This window comes from Ursus arctos, unplaced genomic scaffold (genome assembly GCF_023065955.2).
Source record: "Ursus arctos isolate Adak ecotype North America unplaced genomic scaffold, UrsArc2.0 scaffold_11, whole genome shotgun sequence".
Lineage (NCBI taxonomy): Eukaryota > Metazoa > Chordata > Mammalia > Carnivora > Ursidae > Ursus > Ursus arctos.
Window position 1 is genome coordinate 1,820,472 of NW_026622775.1, and position 22,172 is coordinate 1,842,643.

A 22,172-nucleotide genomic window follows, 5' to 3' on the forward strand; every position below is an offset into this window, starting at 1 on the left:
CTCAGAATATCATAAAGAATACCTAGGTCTACTAATTACTAGGATAGTCAGGACTTGAAAGCATTCAGTTATGCCCAGGTTTGTTAATAAACTGTACTACTTAAATTAGAAACAATCACCTAAATTTAAGACTATGCTGAAAAAAAGAGTGGTCTGTGTAAGAGGTAAGAAGAAAGGAGAAGATCAATGAACCGACAGTGTCACATGAGCTTACATGAGAACAGAATCTGAAGGTATAATGTCCAAGCAAGCACTTGTGTCGTAGGCAAGATAAGCCTCTCGATGACTGGATAAAATATTTCTTCAGACTAATTATTTACTCCACCTGATTACTCTAACAATTTCGTGTGTGTGTGTGTGTGTGTGTGTGTGTGTGTGTGTATATATATATATATATATATTTTTTTTTTTTTTTTTTTTTAGAGAAAGAGATAGAGCGTGGGAGTGGAAGGTACAGGGAGAGAGAGAATCTCAAGCAGGCTCCATGCTCAGCGCAGAGCCTGACACGGGGCTTGATCTCACAATGCTAAGATCATGACCCGAACTAAAATCAAGAGTTGTATGCGTAACTGACTAAGCTACCCAGGCACCCCTATTCTAATGATTTCTTTAATGTCTCTCTTGACTCCCAGAGTTCATGCTCCAAAAGGCCAGGGACTCTATGTATTATAGTCCCAGCAACAATCCTCATATCAGCACAGTCCCTGGCAGAAGACCCTCAAATCACTATTTGCTGGAGTGAATAGCTTCCCGATTTCTTCTGATTCAGAGAAGGGGACAATGAAGCTGGGTAGTACTCAAACGCTATAGAATGACTATCTGTGTTTGCTTCCTACAGTTAGGCTTATCAAGAGTCCGTTGTTTTTGTTTCTGAACCTGTTGATGTGAGTGGCCCTTGTAACTATTTCATAATTAAAGCCGTAATTATGCTCATCAGAGAAGGGAATGTGGAAAGAGAACAGATGCTATGAACACTACGTAGGCTCTGAAACTACTAAGGCTAAAAAGCCTCAATAAAGGCGACTCACTATAATAACTTGGTCTCAAAGTAGGTGTGGGTAAGAAAACTGTAAAGAAGGTTTAGAAAAAAGAACCTAATAATCTATGAGTTTTTAACTGTAAGGAGTTTAAGGATTAGAGGATCTTATCTTGGTTTTCTATTCTATGTTGGAATATATATAATTTATTTGGAACCTATATAGAAAAGGTCTTAGCCCTATATCCAAAGAAGAGTAAATAAATGTACATTTTAAATGTTTTAAAATAGAATACAGGGGCGCCTGGGTGGCACAGCGGTTAAGCATCTGCCTTTGGCTCAGGGCGTGATCCCGGCATTATGGGACTGAGACCCACATCAGGCTCCTCCGCTATGAGCCTGCTTCTTCCTCTCCCACTCCCCCTGCTTGTGTTCCCTCTCTCGCTGGCTGTCTCTATCTCTGTCAAATAAATAAATAAAATCTTTAAAAAAAAAAAAAAAAGAAATCTCACTGAATAACCAATGTGAGGGTTTAAAAAAATAAATAAATAAAATAGAATACAATGTTTGAGTTATGTATGTTACTATTGTTTGATTCCCTTTCATCAATCAGCTAGTGACCCAGACCATGCTGGATAAAAAGGCTTATTACTATTTCATCAAGAAATGATGTGGTAGTTATACATAAACAAAATAACCATTTGCATATTGAAAAATCCCTAATTTTTTTCTACCCCATTTTGGCACATGTCACACAATGTATTATAATTAAAATTCCTGTTTACTCAACAGTATCCCCCCACTAAACTATAAATCCCTTGGGAAAAGGGACCATGTCATTTCCTAGTTTCACAGTGTCTAGCACTTGGTATTGCTTTCCATAAGCACTTTTTAAATGAAAAAAAATTGCAACTCTTTAAAAAAAACATCAGATCTGACTAGTATGGCTGTTTAGTACCAATAATAATAAAATAACATTACATAGAAAAGACAAATTCTTACCAATTTATAGACCCTCCATCACACTTCTTCATAAGCAATGTTTTCCAACATTCATGAGTAGATCTAATAACTTCAAGAGCAAAAGCCTAATTCCAAACCAAAAACAGACATAAAGATCACATCATTATACTTACATGGAACTATTCTCATGATGACAGCTTATTTTTAAGAATACGAGCTCTGGACTCAGGCAAACCTGAGTATAAATTCTGGCATCCTTATTTATCAGCTGTGTGACTTCTGAGCAAGTGACTTAACCTCACTAAGTCTTAACTGCTTCATCTGTAAGTAGAAGGTAATGGAGATAATGTGATTTGGGGTTGGCAAACTTGGGCCAATAGGCCAAATCGAGCTCACCACCAATTTTTGTAAACAGAGTTTTACTGAACACAGTCATGCCCATTTTTTGTGCACGGCCTATGACTGCTTTAGCACTACAATGGCGGAGGTGAGTAGTTGTGACAGAGACCATATGGCCTACAAAGTCTAAAATATTTGCTATTCGGTACTTTACAGAAAAAGTTGCCAACACCTGATTTAAATTATCCAGCTGTTGAAACGATAAATAAGTTGTACGCAAAGTGCTTCGTCTAGTCCCTTGCCTCTAAGTAAGCGTACACCTATTAATTTCATCATCATCAAAACTGTAGTCTAACTGTATGATCATTTTAGAATATCCACTGTCTAAGTAAACCTCCTAAACATTCTCTAAATTTTTTTTAGTATAAATTCATACTGTGTCCCAAAATGCAAAACCAACAATATATACCTCTTGCTAGATATCTAGCAAGACTATCTAAAGGAACATTTACTTTGTTATTCCAAAGCAGCAAATTCTTTTGATTCCCCCCCCCTCCAAATGTTGCTCATTTTCCTTAAGGAGACTCCTTATATATTAACTAATTCGCACTACCTCCTTTCTCCTTCAATTACAACTAAACACATTATGATACGAAATGAAGAAAATATAGACTCTTGGGAACCAAGATGTAATAATAATGAGAAATTTACTTCTGAAAAACGAAAGTTCTCTCAGCTCTATTGTTGCATGAGATGAAGGAGTATGGCTCAGTGAGGTGATGCTGGGGACTTCCACTTAAGATATGGGACAAAAAGCCAATTTATTGTCCGGATAATATAAGGAAAGATTTTTAACCAAATCATTCAGATAATTATGATTATCTAGAATCACTTTTCCACTTGCTTAAAAGGGGTCGGCAGGAAAAATCTAGATAGCACAGGAGTTATCTTTTCAAACATGGTGAACAGATACGACTTAATTTTCCTGAGTTAGGCACTGTATTTTAACAGAAGTGGTAAAAAGCAATGCATAAGACGATTATGGTCCAAAACTAGGTTGTATAAATGATCTTGTCTTCATTCAGAAAAAAATCAATGTTTATCAAAATCAAGCAAAACAAAGCAAAATAAGACAAAACAAAAAAACCACCCCCCCCAAACCACCTCACTCTATAAATTCATGATTTGGCAATCTTACCCTGAGGCAATAAGGAGCCACAAAAGTTCAAACATAAAATATAAAATTTTTTTTTACAGGAAAAAAGATAAAAAATAATTTACCTTATAAATTTTCAATATTTTTAAGAGTATCTATTTGACAATAATAGTTTTGTATCTACATTTAATAAATCTTGAACAAAGCCCTCAAGATCTTAAGAATTCTTTGTGCCTTTTCAAAAATACTAGGTCAAGTAATAAATTCTCATAAAACAAGATATTTATCATAATTTTTAAGTTTCCATTAACGTGGCTTATTTTACTATAAAACATACCTTACTTATTTGTACCCACTTAAGTGCTGGTGTGTAATGTGTAATTTATATAGTGGTGATAACTTTAAAAAAATATTCCATGACTTAGACTTGATGTCTTTGGCCCATTTTCTCCATTTGTGTCATATTACAGACACTTCATGGTAACTCTGTGGTATTCTAACAGAAAAATCATATGACAGTAAGATAATTCAAGTGATATCTTATTTGTTAAGCAGCTTGAGTCAGTCATGGTAGAATGAACTCTTAAGGAGCCCCTTGGATTCACATTAAGTAAAGTAAGTAACTTTCTCCTCTCCAGAAATGGAAGGTTTTTATTCATACACAATTTGCAGAGTTAGACTAATCATGGAAATCCTTCGTTTTCTGAGATGAGGGAGATGTCTATATATATATATATATATATATATATATATATATATGTGTGTGTGTGTGTGTGTGTGTGTGTGTGTGAACTAATAAAGCTTGATATATATACGTATCAAGATTTATTAGTTCACTTAAATCTCCTGGGGAAAAAATCCTTTTAAATATGTATGATCAAATAATGTCCTTAAATATTAAAGTCAGTATAAAGCACTTTTGTTACCATGTTATACATAAATATTCACATAAGAAACCCCCCAAACTGAAAGAACTATCCTACAAGTATCACAAGGTATGTTTTAAAATAAAGATGACCATCTTCACCTTGTTTCTGAATTCTCCATTAAAAGCAAACTGGTTTTCCTGTTTTCCTTCTGGCACCTTATACAATCTAAACCAATTAAGCGTAGCTTCCAAGTAACCTGGTTTGTATTTCTTAACATCATCAATATCTGCAAGTGAAGAAACAAAATATTTTGTTAAAAACGGAAATTCATTCTTATTAATGGTAGAGCACTGGACTGACGGGAGTCCACCTCTGCAGCCCAATTGCTGCAAAATCACCAACATGCGATGTGGTAAGATTAAGAGAGATATACTTAAGGACTGATGTTGTTCTGTGAGCAATGAAGGGCTTAGAGTAAGGTAAGTTACATCAGGATCTGCGTTTTAGAAATATTAAGCTAAAAGACCACTGAAGATAAAAAGGAGAGCACAGTCCCCAGAAGAGAATATGCTAAAGTCAGACGACAGGGTTTTACACACTTACGCACCCAATACTTAGTAACCTTCTCATTCTGTTAAGACATTGTTCTAAGCAGTGAAGCAGAACAGTAAACAGAAATAAGCCCCTACTCTCATGGTTTATATAGTAGGGGATAGAAAACAAATAGACAAACAAATATACGATGTTAAGTGGTAGAAGTCTGATGAAGAAAAATAAAGCAGAGTATGAAAGAGAATGCAAACACGGCAATTTTAAACAGAGTGATATCTGGATGGCTCAGTGTTTCACTTCGAGTTCTGTAATGAATTCCAGGATTTATTTTTAACTTCTAGTACCATAAAAACAGCTCAACCATCACATTTTGAGGGCATTCATTTAAATATAATTGGAAATATTACTGTGTTAATAACAAACTCTTCCCCAGAAGAGGTCTCCAAAGAATGTATCCTTTCCAATAAATATCAATTCAAAAAAAGTATGAGGAATAACTACATTAAAACTAGAAATCTTTACTTTCCACCAGACTGTGACTTATTCACACACAAAAAACCAACCAACCAAAAAATTCAAAATACACAACTTAAACATTTTAAAAACCTCAACAGCAAATGCCTCAAGCCGAAAATCTTATATCAAAACCAACTGCCAGTTCAATTAATTACTCTTCTGAAAACATGAAAAATTACACCTACAATCTATAAACTGGATTTACGGTTTAAAAAAGACCTCATTTGTTCTTCATAAAACTGAGAACTGAGAAGAAGTACATTCATATTAAACATTAAGAAAATGCAAAAGAATTGCCAAACTTTAGCCAATACATTCATGACATAATTAGTATTATATAAATACAAGTCTTCTAGTTCCACAAATTCTGCTTTTTTCTCTACGCTGTACAGTTACACTGTCACGGGTTTTATGTTAAAAGAATATAAGTGTAGATGTACTTTTTAGTTTTCTTTATTGCGGTAAAACATATACAACATAAAATTTACTGTAAGAGTACAATTTGCTGGCATTAAGTACACCCACAATATTGTAAAACCATCACTTTCATCCACTTCCAGATTTTTTCATTAGATGTATTTTTTTTTACAATATATGTTAAGAAAAGCAGTTCTCTAGGAGTCATTTATTTCCAAACTTGGAGTTAACTTCACATAGAAGTTTCTATTATAACAATTACACAATGTATTTTCAAGATGAACGAACCCAACAATAAAAATCAGAATAATCTAATCAGAATAATCAGAGTTCTATTATATAATCAAGCTAAATTTATTTCAGTTTGTTTTTAGTTACCAATCAAACTCTTTTAACTGAGATCTACTTGATCAACTCCCTGGATGCCTGACCAAGATGTTCCACTTCTGTAAAATATTTTTTTTTTTTTAAAGATTTTATTTATTTATCTGACAGAGATAGAGACAGCCAGCGAGAGAGGGAACACAAGCAGGGGGAGTGGGAGAGGAAGAAGCAGGCTCATAGCAGAAGAGCCTGATGTGGGGCTCGATCCCGTAACGCCGGGACCACGCCCTGAGCCAAAGGCAGACGCTTAACCGCTATGCCACCCAGGCGCCCCCACTTCTGTAAAATATTCTGATGTCCGCAGTGGTATGTACGTTGAGTCTGGCAGACAATCTGGAATCAAGTCCACACGTTGCTTGTACCAGCTAAGTGTTAGCTTTATCACGCATCAGGTGTGTTTATTCCCAAAACATTTATGCCAACTGTATCAGTAGTTATAATCATCAGAATTACTAAAATATTATATAAGGCAATGATTTTACCAGTACAAAAAAGATTGTGTTTCTGCAAAAGTAATTTGAGTATTTTGAAAGAATTCAATAAAACATGTTGCTAAAAATATCTGTTGTCAAATTAGGCCTGAGTAAAAATACAGTTAAAGATGAGAAAAAGACATAAAAATCTACAATTATGTATCTAGCTTTGCAAGCGAGGAAAGAGGATTTTAAATATGAAAGGTCAGGGACAGCCTCTGATAAAATGTATCTGAGCAAATTCTTGGATGAAGTGTAGGAATAACTCATTCAAATATCTAGAAGAGGAGGAGTCCTGAGAGGAGGATAGGAAGTGCCAATATTCTGAAGTAGGAGTGTGCTTAAAATGTTTAAGGAAGACAGTAAGAAAGCCCTGTGTTTAGAGCAGAGTGAAGAAAGAGTATTAGGAGATGAAATGAGAAAAGCAGCCACAGGCCGGTCACCAAGGATTCTGAGGGCCGTCCTTTTACTGTGAGATGCGAAGCCATTAGAGGGTTCTGGGCTGAGGAGTACGGGTTTTAGGAAGACTGCTTTTTTTGCTGTGTAGATAAAAGACTGTGTAGAGGAAGAAGCAGAAGAAGGAAATCAAGCAACAAGCTACAGAGAAAATCCCTACAGATAAAATATGATGAGGGCCTAGATAAATGGTAGTCGCATGCGGTGGTAACAAATGGTCAATTTGGGGTATTTTTAGAAAACAGAACTGAGAGGAATTACCAATGAAAGAAAAAAATTAAAAACAAAACCAGTAAAGATCAGACTTACATAAAATTTACAGTATCAAAGAACTAAAAATAACTGGCAACATTAAGTAACAATTTAAATTATAATACAATTAAAAGCAGTCACCTAAATATTTATCACCCTAGTTTTTTCCTAAAGCTTCATAAAAGGTGTCATCTTTCTACAAGTAGTATACAGCCATTATTTACTTTATAACAAAGCTGTTTCCAAACTTCAAAGCTTAATTAACAAAGATTCTATGGAGTTTCCTTAAGAGAACTTTTATATTAAAACTAAACATACATAATTTATAAATAATCACAGTTCTACGTAAATCCATTGGAATATTTATAATTTTCTTTATTAAATGCTAGCTATAAGGCAAAACAGAAAATGATGATGCACCATAATAATAAATTTTAAAGCTCAATTTGGCTTTTCCAAGTTCAGCCCTCTCCAGTTTAATTTAGTTTTTCTTAACTAATTTTGATTTAGGAATTTATAAGAGCAAAGAAAGTAATCTAAAATATCTTAGTCAAAACCCATCATTCTCTCTCTATAGACATTAGAGGATCATAACACTTCACATTTTTTTAAAAGCAATTTTTGTGACTTATTGTTTTCCTTCATCAGAGACACTGGTATACGTTTCATGTAATTCGGTTTCTTTTCAGTATAGACCAATTCACTTGTTTCTAAAACCTAGAAGAATGTCTCAAATTGTGATCTACTAAGCAAAAAGGAAAAAAAAGTGATTTGTGAATTGAAGTTTCTCCTGTTTTTTTTTTTTTAATTAAAAATACACTCTCACACAAAGGGGAGTTTCTAGTCACACGTCCTTGCCTAGACTTCAATTTTATCCAGATTTCAGAAATAAGATATAAAAGAGGTAAAAAAAACTGAGCTGATAAGCTTCATTTCATAAAGACAGCTCATCAAGAATGAGAAATACCTGAAGTATGAGATCTTTTTAATCTAGAGAAATATTAAAGCAATAATGAACTTTAAAAATGATGATGTATTAAATTATGTATTAAAAACAGAACATAAAGAAATTTGAAGCATTAGAAAATGAGGACTACACACTAAGTAAGCAAATACAATAAATCTAAAGACCAACAATAAAAAATTTTAAATAACTCTCTTGCCTGCCAGAAAAGAACCACATCCAGTCCCCTCAACTTTTTGTATAATTAAAAATTGGATACTGAAAACAAAAAAAGAAAAATATACCCTTTGTTATTTACTTAATGAAAACCTTTTTTGGTCCAAAAGGAAATAAAAACTCTTAAAAATATCCAGAAAATAATGAAAATAAGAAGACTCAAAGTTTATAAGAAGAAATAAGGTAAATTAGGAAAAACATCCCATTTGGAATCAGACGGCACTAAGTTCAAACTCCAGTTCCGGCATTCACAGAGTGCGTCATCTTCAGAAAATACATTAGTTCATGAGTTTCCCCAAACAGAAAATGGAGAAAATCAAGGTTGTTGTGAGGATTAAATAAGATAACATATTAAAAATCATTTAATAAAAAAATAAGGGATAATTCTTAAGAACTATTAATTATCATCCTTCCAATCCCCTAAAGTCTTTTTCACAGAATGTAGACACAGTTAGATTCACAGGCAAACCTAGAGCCTTACATGCTCAAAAATAAATAAATAAATATGAATTAATAACTCAGAAAATTATTGAACATATTTTCATTAATACTGGCAGTTATTTTATGTCTAACATGTATGACTCTGAGAAATCGAAGAAGCTAGGCATTGATATAAACACTGTAAATAAGCACTAAAAATAACATAAAAGGCATCTGAACATACATACACATACACGCAGGCATACTTAATCCTAACATTTTTCTATAAACATACTTCTTATGATAAAGGTGAGGCCTCAAATGAATTTGTAATTAATTTCTTATCACATTTACCTTTATTTCTAGTATTACTGCAGTTTAGTTCCTATAAAGTTTTCTCATTTCTATCATGTTTACGTTAAATCTATACAACCATTTTTTAAAACATCTGGAACAGAGAGGAAATATATAAATAAAATTCCTTTATTTCTAAAGTGAGACTCACTCAGTTCAAGTACATTAACCAAATCATCAATTAAAAACAATGCCCAACTATCTGAAGCATTTCTCATTACAGAAAACACAAACCTCTGACAAAGATGAGGCAGTGAATTCATGTTTCAACAAACTCCCTCAGGTTAACCTACACCAAGACAGAAAACATAAAAATAGAAAACCAAAACAAAAGAAGCACCCTGAAGACTCAATATAAAACAAAAATACCTGTCAGGTAAAAGCAAAATGACCATATGATTTATTGCACATACTAGAATATTTCTGGGACTCCTAATCAAGAGAAAAAACAGCCAACAGAAACCAATCCTGAGATAACCCATGCAAATGAGGATTTTAAAGTACTTATTACAAATATGGTCAAGGACTTTCAAAAAAATATGATTATGAAGCATTGAACATGTGGAAATTTCAGTTAAGGAGGAAAAACTACAAAACTAACAGAAAAAAGAACCAAATGCGGGAGTATATGAAATGAAAAATCAGATGGGTTTAATAGCAAAACTTTGGTGTGGCAAAAAACAAAAACAAAACACAGAAGTAGAAGACAAAAACAACAGAAAGTATCCTGTCTGAAGAACAGTAAGGAATAAAGACTGTAAAGATGTAAAGAGCGCTTTAGTGACCCATGAGACAATAAAAAGTAGTCTGAAATATGCGTTATTAGAAGTCTCAGAATGAAGGTGAGAGAATGGGGTAAAAACATGAACTTGCAGATCTGCAAAGTTCAATATACTCTAAACAGGATAAATAGAAAGGAAAGGACACTTTAGCACACCACAGAAAAACTGCCGAAATCCAAACATAGGAAAAAATCTTTAAAATAGTCTGAGAAAAACATTATATTATATACTGGGTAACAATCCATTAACTGTTGATTTCTCATCAGAAACAGTGGTGACCAAAAGAAAATGGAACATCTTTATAAAAATCCCTTTAACTCAAAATTCTACATCCAGTGAAACTACACTTCCAAAACAAAGGCAAGAAAAGACAATATCAGATCACTGAAATGGAGAGAATGCATCACTGGCAGAACTGCACTACAAAAAAACGCTGAAGTCTTCAAGCTGAAGGTAAATGACACCCAACGGAAACTACAGATCTTCAGCTTCTTTTTATTTTCTGTAACAAAATATATGGGTGTGGACAAGGCAAATATGTGGGTAAATGTAAAAACATACGTGTGTGTGTGTTTCTTCTAGTTTCTTTAAAAGATATTTTATTATCTAAGACAAAGAATGGACAGAGGTTCTGGGAGAAATGACCTCTCATACAACTGCTGGTAGAAGTGCAAAATGATACAGCCACTTGGGTAAACAATTTAACAGTTTCTCACCATGTTAAACATATAATTATCATCTGACCCAGTAACCCTATTCCTAGGTATTTCCCTAAGAGAAGTGAAAACATATGCTCACACGAAGACTTGTATTTAAATGTTCATAGCAACTTTATTCGTATTAGCCCAAAACCGGCACCCAAATTTCCATCAAGGAGATGAATAAACTGTTGTATATCTGTACAATGGAACACTACTCAGCAATCAAACGGAATAAACTGTACTGATATAGACAAAACACGTGAGTCTCCAAAGCAGTAAGCAAAGACTACATATGTACATGTATAGAAATGTACACATGACTTTAAAGAAATAAAACTGTACCTGCTAAAAATGCCAGAAATTTAAGAATAAATATTTTCTCCCTTTAAAATAAGTGAAAATTCACCTATTTTGGAGTTATTTTCAGACTTTGCTCAATACACTCATCTTTTTATTTATAAATAACTACATGCATTCATTCACTTATTCATCAATTTTAAAAAATTATTGAGCACCTATAACATGCCAGGCGCTGTACCAAGCTTTGTAATGGAAATGTTAGTATTAAACACTTAGACTCAAACCTAACATAAAATATAACAAGATCTTCACAGTAATCTACAACTACTTTACTAAAAGAAATATCAGAAAGCCTGAATAAATGGCACAATATAAATATATTCATTGATGCAAACATTTAATATTTTAATGATAGCAGAAATCCTTGACAATTTGATCCCAAAATTTGCACAGAAGAATAAAGTGTAAGAAAAACCAAAACAAACAAGTTTGAAAAAGTAGAACAAAAGGAGAAAGTTTGTCTTATAAATGTTTTATTATGAGGCTACAGTAATTAAAATAATACGGCACTAGCTCAGGAATAGATCACCGACACTAAACAGAATTCAGAAACAGACTCTTTGTATAAATAAGAACACAACACATGATAAAGGAGACATTTCAAAACAATGGGAAGAGAACAGATTTTTCTGTTAAGTGATGATGGGAAAATTGTACATATGGAAAAAATAAGATATATTCCACATACATTAAAGATCCAATTGCAAAAAAATTAAAATACAAAAGAACAAAAAGGAAATAAAAAGAAAAACATCTTTCTGCCTACGGAGTAAGAAATTCTTAAACAAGAATCAAAATGTTAAAGTTATGTATAAAAATGATGGATACAATGGAATACATCAAAACTGAAATATCTAAAGGCAGAGGCCAAAAGGCAACTGTTTCTCTGCAGATGGGAAGGAAATATTTGCAACCTAAATAATAAAGCATTAACTTCCAAAATATCCAAGCAATCTCCGTATATCAAAAGAATATATCAACTCAATAGAAAAATGGTGACCAATGCATAGGCAATTCACAGAAAGGAAGATACAAAAAGCCAATAAATATGAGAAAGACACTATCCCAGCTTTAAGTAGAATAATGCAAAATTAAATCAAGATACCATTTTTCATCTATCAGATTGGCAAAGCAAATTTTTTAAATGCTCGGTAATAATATGTCATTGAAACTTCAAAATTTGTAAATTAGGTATTATTTATTTCCTTCATATAAAGTAGGATATTGGGGTTACAAAATTTGCTCAGGATTTCAAAGGATACAGAGTAACTGCAATATAATAGCTTTAAATATGGGGTGACACCTGTAGGTGAGTGTGTGGTGGGGGAGGGATATCCTCAAATTTGATTAGGTGATTACATCTCCTACTTAAATGTATATCAACCTATTATCAATTATTCTAGATTCAAGATTTGAATATCCAACCAGCAGAGGATAAGCTAATAGAATGATTCTCAACTTGGATAAATCTATCACAATCGCCCACGGAACTTTATCAGACTATACAGATGCACATTTCTTTCTTCCTATCCACATCCCCAAACTGAGAACCACCTGTACTTCCATGAAAAACATCTGGGAAAAAAAATTAAAATGCTGTTTTTATCTGGATTACCTCCACCAAACCATAACATGAAGGGAGAGAAGCACATAATCAGCTGAGGATTTTTTGTTTTTATTTTTAGATAAAAACCAGTAACATAAATGTAATGCCATATCTCTTTGCTTCACATTATTTAAAAGAAAAAACACTAGGAAATGGTCACATGCTTGAAATTTTGTCCAGAGCGGATTTTAAAAAATTTAAAAAAGGAGGGGAAAAACAGTTTCCAATTCTATGGGACTTTACCAAAGGAAATGTTGCAAAGGCACAAAGCTCTCACTCCAATACTAGAGCTAAATATGTGCACAACTGGCCTCTAAACAAAATTTGGGAAGCAAGAACATATGTTTCTAATGATATCTTATAAACATTCACAAGAAACAACGGTTCCGTTCCATAACACGCACTGTATTTTCTGCATCACAAATAGAGGCTCTAACTCAGTGAATTAATAGTTGGAATAGTTTCTGGTTACTCAGATTCCTAGAAGATTTTGCTTCTCACGCTGCTCTACACATCTATGCTTAATAGTACACAGACAGGGGCAGTAACCCTCACTTTGTTGACCTTTCCTTCTCCATTACCCTTTTCTATCAATTCGACTCTTACCAACACCTGTATTAGAATATATATATATATTAATATCATGAAAAACAACAGAAATTAACACACATCAAAATAAGTAATACCAAACAAGGCAATTCTACACAGAGGCCTATTTGCATTGTATCAAAAAAACCTCTTGGAAAAGAACTGGTAGATTTTTTTCCCCGAAAATATATTCATTGCCATTTCACAAGAAACTTTATATGAGCAGTAAAATAAAAACCATCCAGGTGCCTTGTACATAGGAGAAATTAAAATATTTTTCTAATCTAATTTTAATTTGAAGCATATAACAAAGTGGCCAAATACTCAGGCTTTGGGTTGGCAAGACCTCCAATGAAGTTCCAGCTCCATCATCTAAAATCTACTCTCGAGTAAGATGTGCCAGGCACCTGGGTGGCCCAGTGGGTTAAGTGTCTGCCTCTGGCTCAGGTCCTGATCTCAGGGTCCTGGGATTAAAGCTCCCTGCTCAGTGGGGAGTCTGCTTCTCCCTCTCCCTCTGCCCCCCACCCTTGCTTGTGCATGCATGCTCTTTCTCTCAAACGAACAAATAAAATCTTCAAAAAAAAAAAGTGCCAACGTCCCCAAGAAATCTAGCTGTAATCCTTTAATTTAAATGGTTTCCTTCAGCATTATCTTTGAAAATAATTTATTTAGGTGTCTGTACTTTAAAAAGAAGGCTGAAGGGGCGCCTGGGTGGCTCAGTCGGTTAAGCGTCTGCGTTCAGCTCAGGTCATGATCCCAGGGTCCTGGGATCGAGCCCCACATCGGGCTCCCTGCTCAGGAGGGAGTCTGCTTCTCCCTTTGCCTGCTGCGCCCCCATTTGTGTGGTCTCTCTCTGTCAAATAAATAAAATCTTTAAAAAAACAAAACAAAAGAAGGCTGAAAATAATGAACTAAAAATATTTCCTAGAACCAAAATTTAGAGATTGGTGAATGATCCCTAGGGTGTTTCCCATTAGAGGACCAACCCTGCACCTTTAGAGATGAAGAGACTAAAGCTTCCAGAAGTCACATGATGTTTCCAAGGTCAGTAACTCACACGAGAGGATTTTAGAATTTAGGGCTCCCCTATTCTTCACCACATCACAGGAATATGACTGAAACCTAAAAAGCACTGGAAGAGATCAAGGTTTCAAAAAGAAGTAAGAGATTCCTAGTAACTTAATCTATTCTTAATTATAGTACTTTTCACTCAAATCCTCCCTGTTCCTCAAACTGCCTCCTCCCACACCCCATTCTTACACACCCAAGCCTATTAAGGTATACCAATTAATGAAATCAAAGGAATGAAGATCAAAAAAGCCATCTTTTTATTGGGACCACTAATCATAAGTATCCCACTGATGCCGAACTTATTTAAGAGCAACTGGTCAGTACTCCCAGAAAGCAACACTGTCCAAAGGCCACAGATACATTCGACTACCCCAGTACTTTTCAGAGGGGTGGTGGGATGCAGTGAACAGCATGAGCTCTGGAGCCCAACTGGATTCCAGTGGCTCCCTATATGACTTTAGACAAGTTACTAACCAACCCCCCCCATTCCACCGCAGTGACTCAGTTTCTATATCTGAAAAAAAGGGGGGGGGAGGACACTAACACATTTTGCTTGAGCCTGTGTAAACATTAAACAGATATTCCAAAAGAAGCACTCAGCATAGTTACTACACGTGCAGGAATTGTTGCAGAAATATTAGAGCTTTTGGGATGACAGTGGTAACATGCCAGCCCCTTTCTGTGCCAGAGTACATGCACAGAAAAGCAAGCTGAACTCTATTCTATCTGGTTATAAAGGTTAACACAAATATTTTGCTTTAAGATTTCTATGCTATTTTCTATTTTTCCCCCTAAATAACAGTATTAAGTTGTGTTTTAGGAAGTAAGGAAATCAAACACCATGTTAATTTGCTTATTTTTAAAATAATAATTGCAGGGACACTAGATGTTCATTTAGCCAATGAAAATTTGAGCCAAACAGATTTGGTTTTCACATGTTTATTACTCTCTTGAAAGACATAAAGAGAACTATGTTGTTTTATTTGACTTTTAAATTTCTCTAAATTTAAGTTGAAACTCTACGTATATCAAATACATATAAATTATGATAATTCTAAGTACAATGCCAGCCTTTGAAAAATTCCCAACCACCTCATTTTCAATAATCCCTTTTTTACTCATGCAATTTATTCATTCCAGAATGTATCTACATCAATACACTTGTTCTGATTTCAATTTTTGTTTTCCAATTTTTCATTTTATAAAACTGCAATATCACTGCATAAGCAACATTTAAAAAGAGGACAACAGACAATAGTTTTCATTTATTTAACACTCCAAAAGTTGAAGTGGCTTCTAGGCCTAAATTACCTCCTATTATGTTACTTCACCTGACATAAGGTCCTTAGGCATCACTCGCAGGTCTGAAGAGGTTCAAACATCTGTTTGGAGAATATGTAAAGCTCTACATTATAGAAGGTGGTTAATTTAACCAAAGGAGAAATTACACATGTCCTAGCATTTCAATCTTCTTAAAAAGCTCTGAACTTGTTTATTTCATAACCAAGCTCTATTATCCCTAATGGCCAAGGCATTCTCTAATAACAATTTAGGAGCCCTGGGAGTCTTATTAACTCTTTCAGGCAATTAAGAGCATTAAAGCCTGGAACCTAATTAGTGTATTAAATGATCTTAGCACTCTTCAGGTGTTAATGGACCAGCCAAAGTGACTGATTTTTTATCAGGGAGTATAAAGAATTAGTTTTTAAATGTTATTTAGACTATTTTTAGATTTGTAAGTGGCTACTCCAGTTTCAGAAGGCAAAACTTGGAAGATTTAAATAATAAGATTAAACTTACAGAAATACAGCCAGCAACCACAGCTTCTTTCTAACTGACACATGTTCTCTGATGCAATGGCTAGTTTTGGTTAGTCATGTCAGAGTTAAAAACTATAAATATTAAAACAGGATATTACAGTCTACCAAGTCTGTACATATATTCATTTGGATCAAAAAGTTATTTCATAATTAACCCTAAAACGAGCTTGCAGAATCATAATTAAATGAATTAATATAGCAAAAAACAAATTAATTTTAAAAATACATATGAAAATATAGACGGACATATTGTCTATAAATTAAAACAGACTTCTCTGTTTTCAAAAAGAAAAAATAGGTACTGATCATGTCAAAAACAGCTTCTTTTTCTTAAGGTAGTGGAAATTAGCAAGAGGGATTGATTTTTTTAAATGTCTAACAATGAAAATGTGTAAAAGTAATAAAAAATTCTCTATAAATTTCTGTATTACACACGTCCTCAGAAAACTACAGAATTAAAAAAAATTCCAGATAGCTACTCATTCCTACATGATTTTAACCTTTCCTTCTGTTGATCCATCTAATAAAATGCCAAGTGTAGATAACAAATGTTTAAACTGTTATAAAATCACTTACTCCTTGGTGATTAAAAATATCAATTCATACACACTAATTTATATTTCAAGTTACTGCATTATATATCTTAAAGTTATTTAAGGAGAAGGTGACCAAAAAAAAAAAAAAAAAAAAAAAGAAAGAAAGAAAGACATTTCCGACATGTATGGACTCCAACTCATTCTCCCATGCGTTTTCTGTAAAAAATTTTGGGAAACGTATACCAGCCAACAATGAAAATGGAAAACAAAAGAGGACATGAAAGAATCTAAGAAAAAACAGAACTATTAACCCAGGGCAGTGACAAGAAACCCCATAATGATCGCTGTGCAGCAAGCTGTTCTCTTGTGTCCATAACTGGTCTTTCAATAAAAAGTATGATAAAGGAGGAAACTAATATTCACATAAAGACTGTAAATGCTAGTTGTTATTTTTCAATTTTCAGATTCAAGAGATCAAACATAAAAAAGAGTTAAAGAACAGAGTTTAAACATTATAAATTTAGACATACATAGCCAACGTACAGTTCAGAGAAGCTGGTCTGCAAAGCACATAGAAGTAACACAGAAACCTCGATGCCCTAGTTGTATACTGGCAACCACAAGTTACTGTTCCAAACTGATGAAGCAATAAATACAGCTCTAAGGGTAAAACTTAGAGTTACTAAGATAATCGAAGACGAAACACAGTACAAGATTTAAATGTTTAAGCAGTTAAATTCCTTTGGGTTTCAAAGCAGCAACCTGAGTCAAAAGGGGAAAAACATAAATTAAGAAAGCGAGGTGTAAGCACAATGCTTCGAGTAGAGAAGCAACCACTCAGGAGAACTAAAAACACAGGGAAGAAGTGGATGAGAAGTGGAAAGGAGAATTTTACTTTTTATTTCATATACCTTTCTTTTATACTTCTGAGTTTTTATTTTCAAGTATATGATTATTTTTATAATTAAAAATAGCATCCATAATCCTTTTTGTGATTTTAAAAGGGACACATAATAAAATTTTTAAATGTTGCCAAATTTAAGATTAAATATTGTTAATTTTCAAAGATGTACAGTAGAGACAGAACAGCAATAAGTTTTTAATATCTGTTAGCAAATATTCTTAGCTAACATTTATTTAATCATACAAATCCAAATATACATTTTCATCTTACTGTAATAAAATCATAGGTTGTTACAATAGGCATGTCATCTAATCTCAAAATCAAGAAATGATTCCTTTATTTCTAAGGTCCCCTCTCCCCTGCCAAGCTTCTATTTTTAACCTGCAACATCATATAAAATAAGGTACGTGCTTATAATACTTAAGCTCCTACTGAATTATAAGTTAGGTACCTTGAGAAGATAACTAATTATTATAAGAGAAAGCCATTCAATAGTATAATCAAATCATATAAACTGATCTTCTAAAAAATTTCTTCACAAAATCTTTCAACCACTGCGATTCCTGAGCATCTCTCCATTCTCATCCCCTCCAACCTCCCCTGCCTTTAGTAGGTGCTAATGAAAACGCAGACACCACCAGGCTAAGCAGTGAAGAAAAAAGCTAAGATTAAGAATGACTTCTGTCCATTAACATTTGTTTAAGCAACAGGACAACAAAAACTCTGTCTTTTGTCTGAAATCGTTGCGAGAACAGCTGGACTATGCTCGAGACAGTAAACATAAATCAAAACTCGAATTTAAATTAAAAATAAAGGCTCCGATGTAGGGTCATCCGGTATTCCATGATTCATGATTTTAAAAAAAATACTTATTATAATTTTTTCAGCCCTTTACTTTGTACCTACATCCATTTTTTCCTTGGGTCACTGTAAAATAGGAGAAAAGAAAATTCAATAAAGATATGTAGAATATATTACAATAATGTGAAGGTAAAAGGCATGAGAAGTAAGAAAACACTTACAACTCTTAAAAAACTTACTTTACAAAATCTAGATATATGAGAGTTATTACTCCAGGTACTACCCAGAGTGAACAATATACAAATATCCTTAAAGTAAATAATATCCATTTTCCCTCTAAATACCTTACTCATTCAGGAAATAAATACAAAACAAATGTCAGCATACCATTTCAGAGCAAAATATGTCAATAGCACTCATCTAATCTTTTAATTTTAGGTATCCTGAAGAAGCACTGTTGTTATTTTTCATGATAAAGATACACGTTCCTTCTAGTGGAATGGGAAAAAAGTCCCTTTTTTCTTTCAAAACAAGTTCTTGTTGTAATTATTCTAGTCTGATGTCACCTCAACCTAAGTAAGTTTCAGTATTTCCGCGTGTCTTTTTGTACAAGCGTACACCAAAAGAATTTAGAAGATGCCAAAGTGCAAAGTCATCTCCTCAGGATACGAGCAGAATTAAAGTCAAAAGAGAGTTAAAATTTTTCATTCTAACCCTTAGAAGACTAAGAAGGAGTTAAGGTACTTAGCCTTATGTAATGTGGTTTCAATCCTGCTAGTTACAAAAAGCACTATTACTATAATCAGGTATGAATTGCTCAGTACAGTACTCTAGGTGGACAAACGACTTTATGATCAGACAGAAATGAGTTCGAATCATAGTTCTACTATTTAATGGACGTGCAAACTTGCACAAGTTATTTAAATCCTTGCAGCACCTTTCAGATTAAGAAGAATAATATGCACTAGAACAGGTACCAATGCTTCGCATACGGGGAGAGTTTAAAACATTAAATCACATCTCCAACAGGACTGGGCTAAAGAATAGTGTATCCCACCTAAGAAACAGTTTCATCCAGGCTTTCGGCCTTTCCGGTTTAAAGGGGGAATCCCTTAGCAGAGTTCCATGATTTCAGTGTGTCACATCACAAATCAACTAGTTAGCGGATTTGCTTCGGCTGGCTGTTGCACCTTTATATTATCAGTTCTCATCTGAGGAGCAGTTAACACATTAAAAAAATTTTAACTGTGTATTTTACTCTTCTTACATATGTATATATGAGAAATATGATAATAAAGAAACCAAGGGTAAAATAATAAGACAAAAGAAATATATATGGTTATGGACTCAAGTCTCATATTTTAATTGTAGTTTTTAGCTTTAGTTTTGCCCCTGAGGTTACTTGTACTTCACCTTATCAGACCCTTTCTTTTCTCAATTACATGCAAGAATGCCATAAAATCTCTGGCTGTCCCATGTGCAAGAAGAGGTTTTAAATGCACATAAATTAAGAGAGGTTAACACATAAGTGTGAGTCTCAGTCAATTCAGAAATGATATATTTTCCAGATAAGAACTGAGGTCTAGAGGGAACCAGGAACCTGAAAAAGAATGAAACTGAAAGAAAAAAGGTTAAATAGGGGGGAAAATAGTCAAAGAATAATCATAGTGGCCATATGTATGTGACAGATGCTTTAAGTAAATCATCTCTTACTGTCAACAAGCTCACAAGCAGGTGTAACTGTCTCCCTTTACAGGTGACCAAACTGAAACTGAGAAAGGTTAAATGATCTACCCAAAGTCACTCAGGTAGAACTCAAACTGAGGCCTGTCCAATTTCAAAGAAAGTCAACTCTTTATCATACCAAGCTATTTCTGGGACATCAGAATTTTGTCAAAGAGCAGTTATGTTTCCCCCCATTTTTGCAACACAGAACAAAAACTAGGTATAGAAACAGCTATGTCCCTGACAAACATTTCTCCCTTAGTTTTCCTCCTGTTACCCAAATGAACAAAAGAGAGATTTAAGGAAAAAAAAAAAAAAAAAAAAAAAAAAAAAGGAGGGGATAGAGGGAAGGAGAAAGGCAACCCGTAGTATGTACTTTCTTAGTCTGAAGTACCACCTGTCTGCCTATACCTTTTTCTCTCTTTTGTTCTTCCTAGCAATATGACACAACTCAGACACAATCATAATAGACTGCCCTTTATATTCTGTGGCTGGAGAGAGAATAAAAAAATAAAACACATAAATTTAACTCCCAAATACACACATTGTCTTTTAGATGAGCCCTCTTTAAATTCTAAGAATTCTAATGACACACTGATTTTCTTCTATTTCTGGAAAGTTACAGACTTACCATGAAACTTTGAGGCTTCGGGATCATTCACATTGATAGCAATTATTTTCCAATCTGTTTCACCCTGATCAATAAGAGCCAAAATTCCAAGGATCTTCACATGAATAACCTCTCCACAAGAAAGAACCTTTAAAGAGAAGAGAAATTCAGCATTTGCAAGGTTTTGGAGAAATTTACTCATACATCATAAAAACCCATGTGAAAGATTAAAGGCACTATAGACTGAAATCTAATAAAGCTTTAATAATTAAAGATGATGTAAAAACAGTCATAAAGCCTTTTATGATATCCCTTTTAGAATTAAATTTCTTGATCCCTTTTTGGAAACTGAAGTTATTTATAGGTCTTGCAATTTAATGTACTAGGCCTAGAAATTCATACTAAACAGAAAATAAACCCATGTATATCATTACACAGTATAAACCTCACTTTTGCTACTTGAGAATAAAAAAGAAACCTGAGAATCCTTCTAAATTGCTTTTTTGCAAATCACATTTACCAGTTACTAGTGAAAAGTAAATTTTTAACATATTAGAATACAGGCTTAAGAAGATAATGAATGACAGTGAAAGAATTAACATGTTAAAAATACAGATAACACAGGTTTCACAAAATGCTTTAAAAAGATTTTGAAGGAAACCAAGAAATTGCATGATGTGGAGGCAGATGTTCCACGTGTTAAAGTTATTTCAGTGGTTCCCTCAAGCTGCCAATGACAAGTTTATATGCATGCATTCTTTTTTTTTTTTTCAACAATTTTATTTATTTATGTGACAGAGATAGACAGCCAGCGAGAGAGGGAACACAGCAGGGGAGTGGGAGAGGAAGAAGCAGGCTCCCAGCAGAAGAGCCTGATGTGGGGCTCGATCCCATAATGCCGGGATCACGCCCTGAGCCGAAGGCAGACGCTTAAGGACTGCGCTACCCAGGCGCCCGTACATGCATTCTTTCTACATCCTTTTATTTTTAAAGGTTTGGTTTGCTCTACAGAATTTCACTGCAAGCTAAAATTTGAACACATGCTTCAGAACAAATTCCTTCATGCCTCAAAATGCAGCTTTACATTTGGAAAGCAAGGTATGCAAAAGAAAGTCACTTTTGTGTCTTGAAATTTGAGAGGAAAAAAACCGGATCTGAAACCTTAAAGTCAAATAAATCCTTTCAGAACATTTGCAAAATGAATCTAAAATCTTAATATAAGTCTACATGAATTTATAACTAGTTACAACTAATGGCACAAAAGATTAGTGTGACTTTATAAAGTAAACCAAAATCTCACTTTTAGGGAAATATGCACAATTATATTAACCAGACTCACATGTTTAAGCTCTATTAAATAC

At 33.8% G+C, this 22,172-nt stretch overlaps 1 protein-coding gene across 4 annotated transcripts in view; it reads right to left on the reverse strand.

The window, feature by feature from the left end:
* Positions 1–22,172, reverse strand: part of PPA2 (inorganic pyrophosphatase 2) — an 80,646-nt gene that overhangs the window by 23,633 nt on the left and 34,841 nt on the right. For all 4 annotated transcript variants that reach the window (XR_006409597.3, XM_026499114.4, XM_044384222.3 and 1 more), the window contains 3 exons: positions 20,833–20,959; positions 4,462–4,589; positions 1,979–2,064 (listed from right to left, as the gene is read on the reverse strand). Coding sequence is in view for 3 of the 4 variants with exons in the window: in XM_026499114.4 (XP_026354899.2) it covers positions 1,979–2,064; positions 4,462–4,589; positions 20,833–20,959 (341 nt within the window). In the remaining variant the exon portion in view is untranslated. The remainder of the gene's footprint in view (positions 1–1,978; positions 2,065–4,461; positions 4,590–20,832; positions 20,960–22,172) is intronic.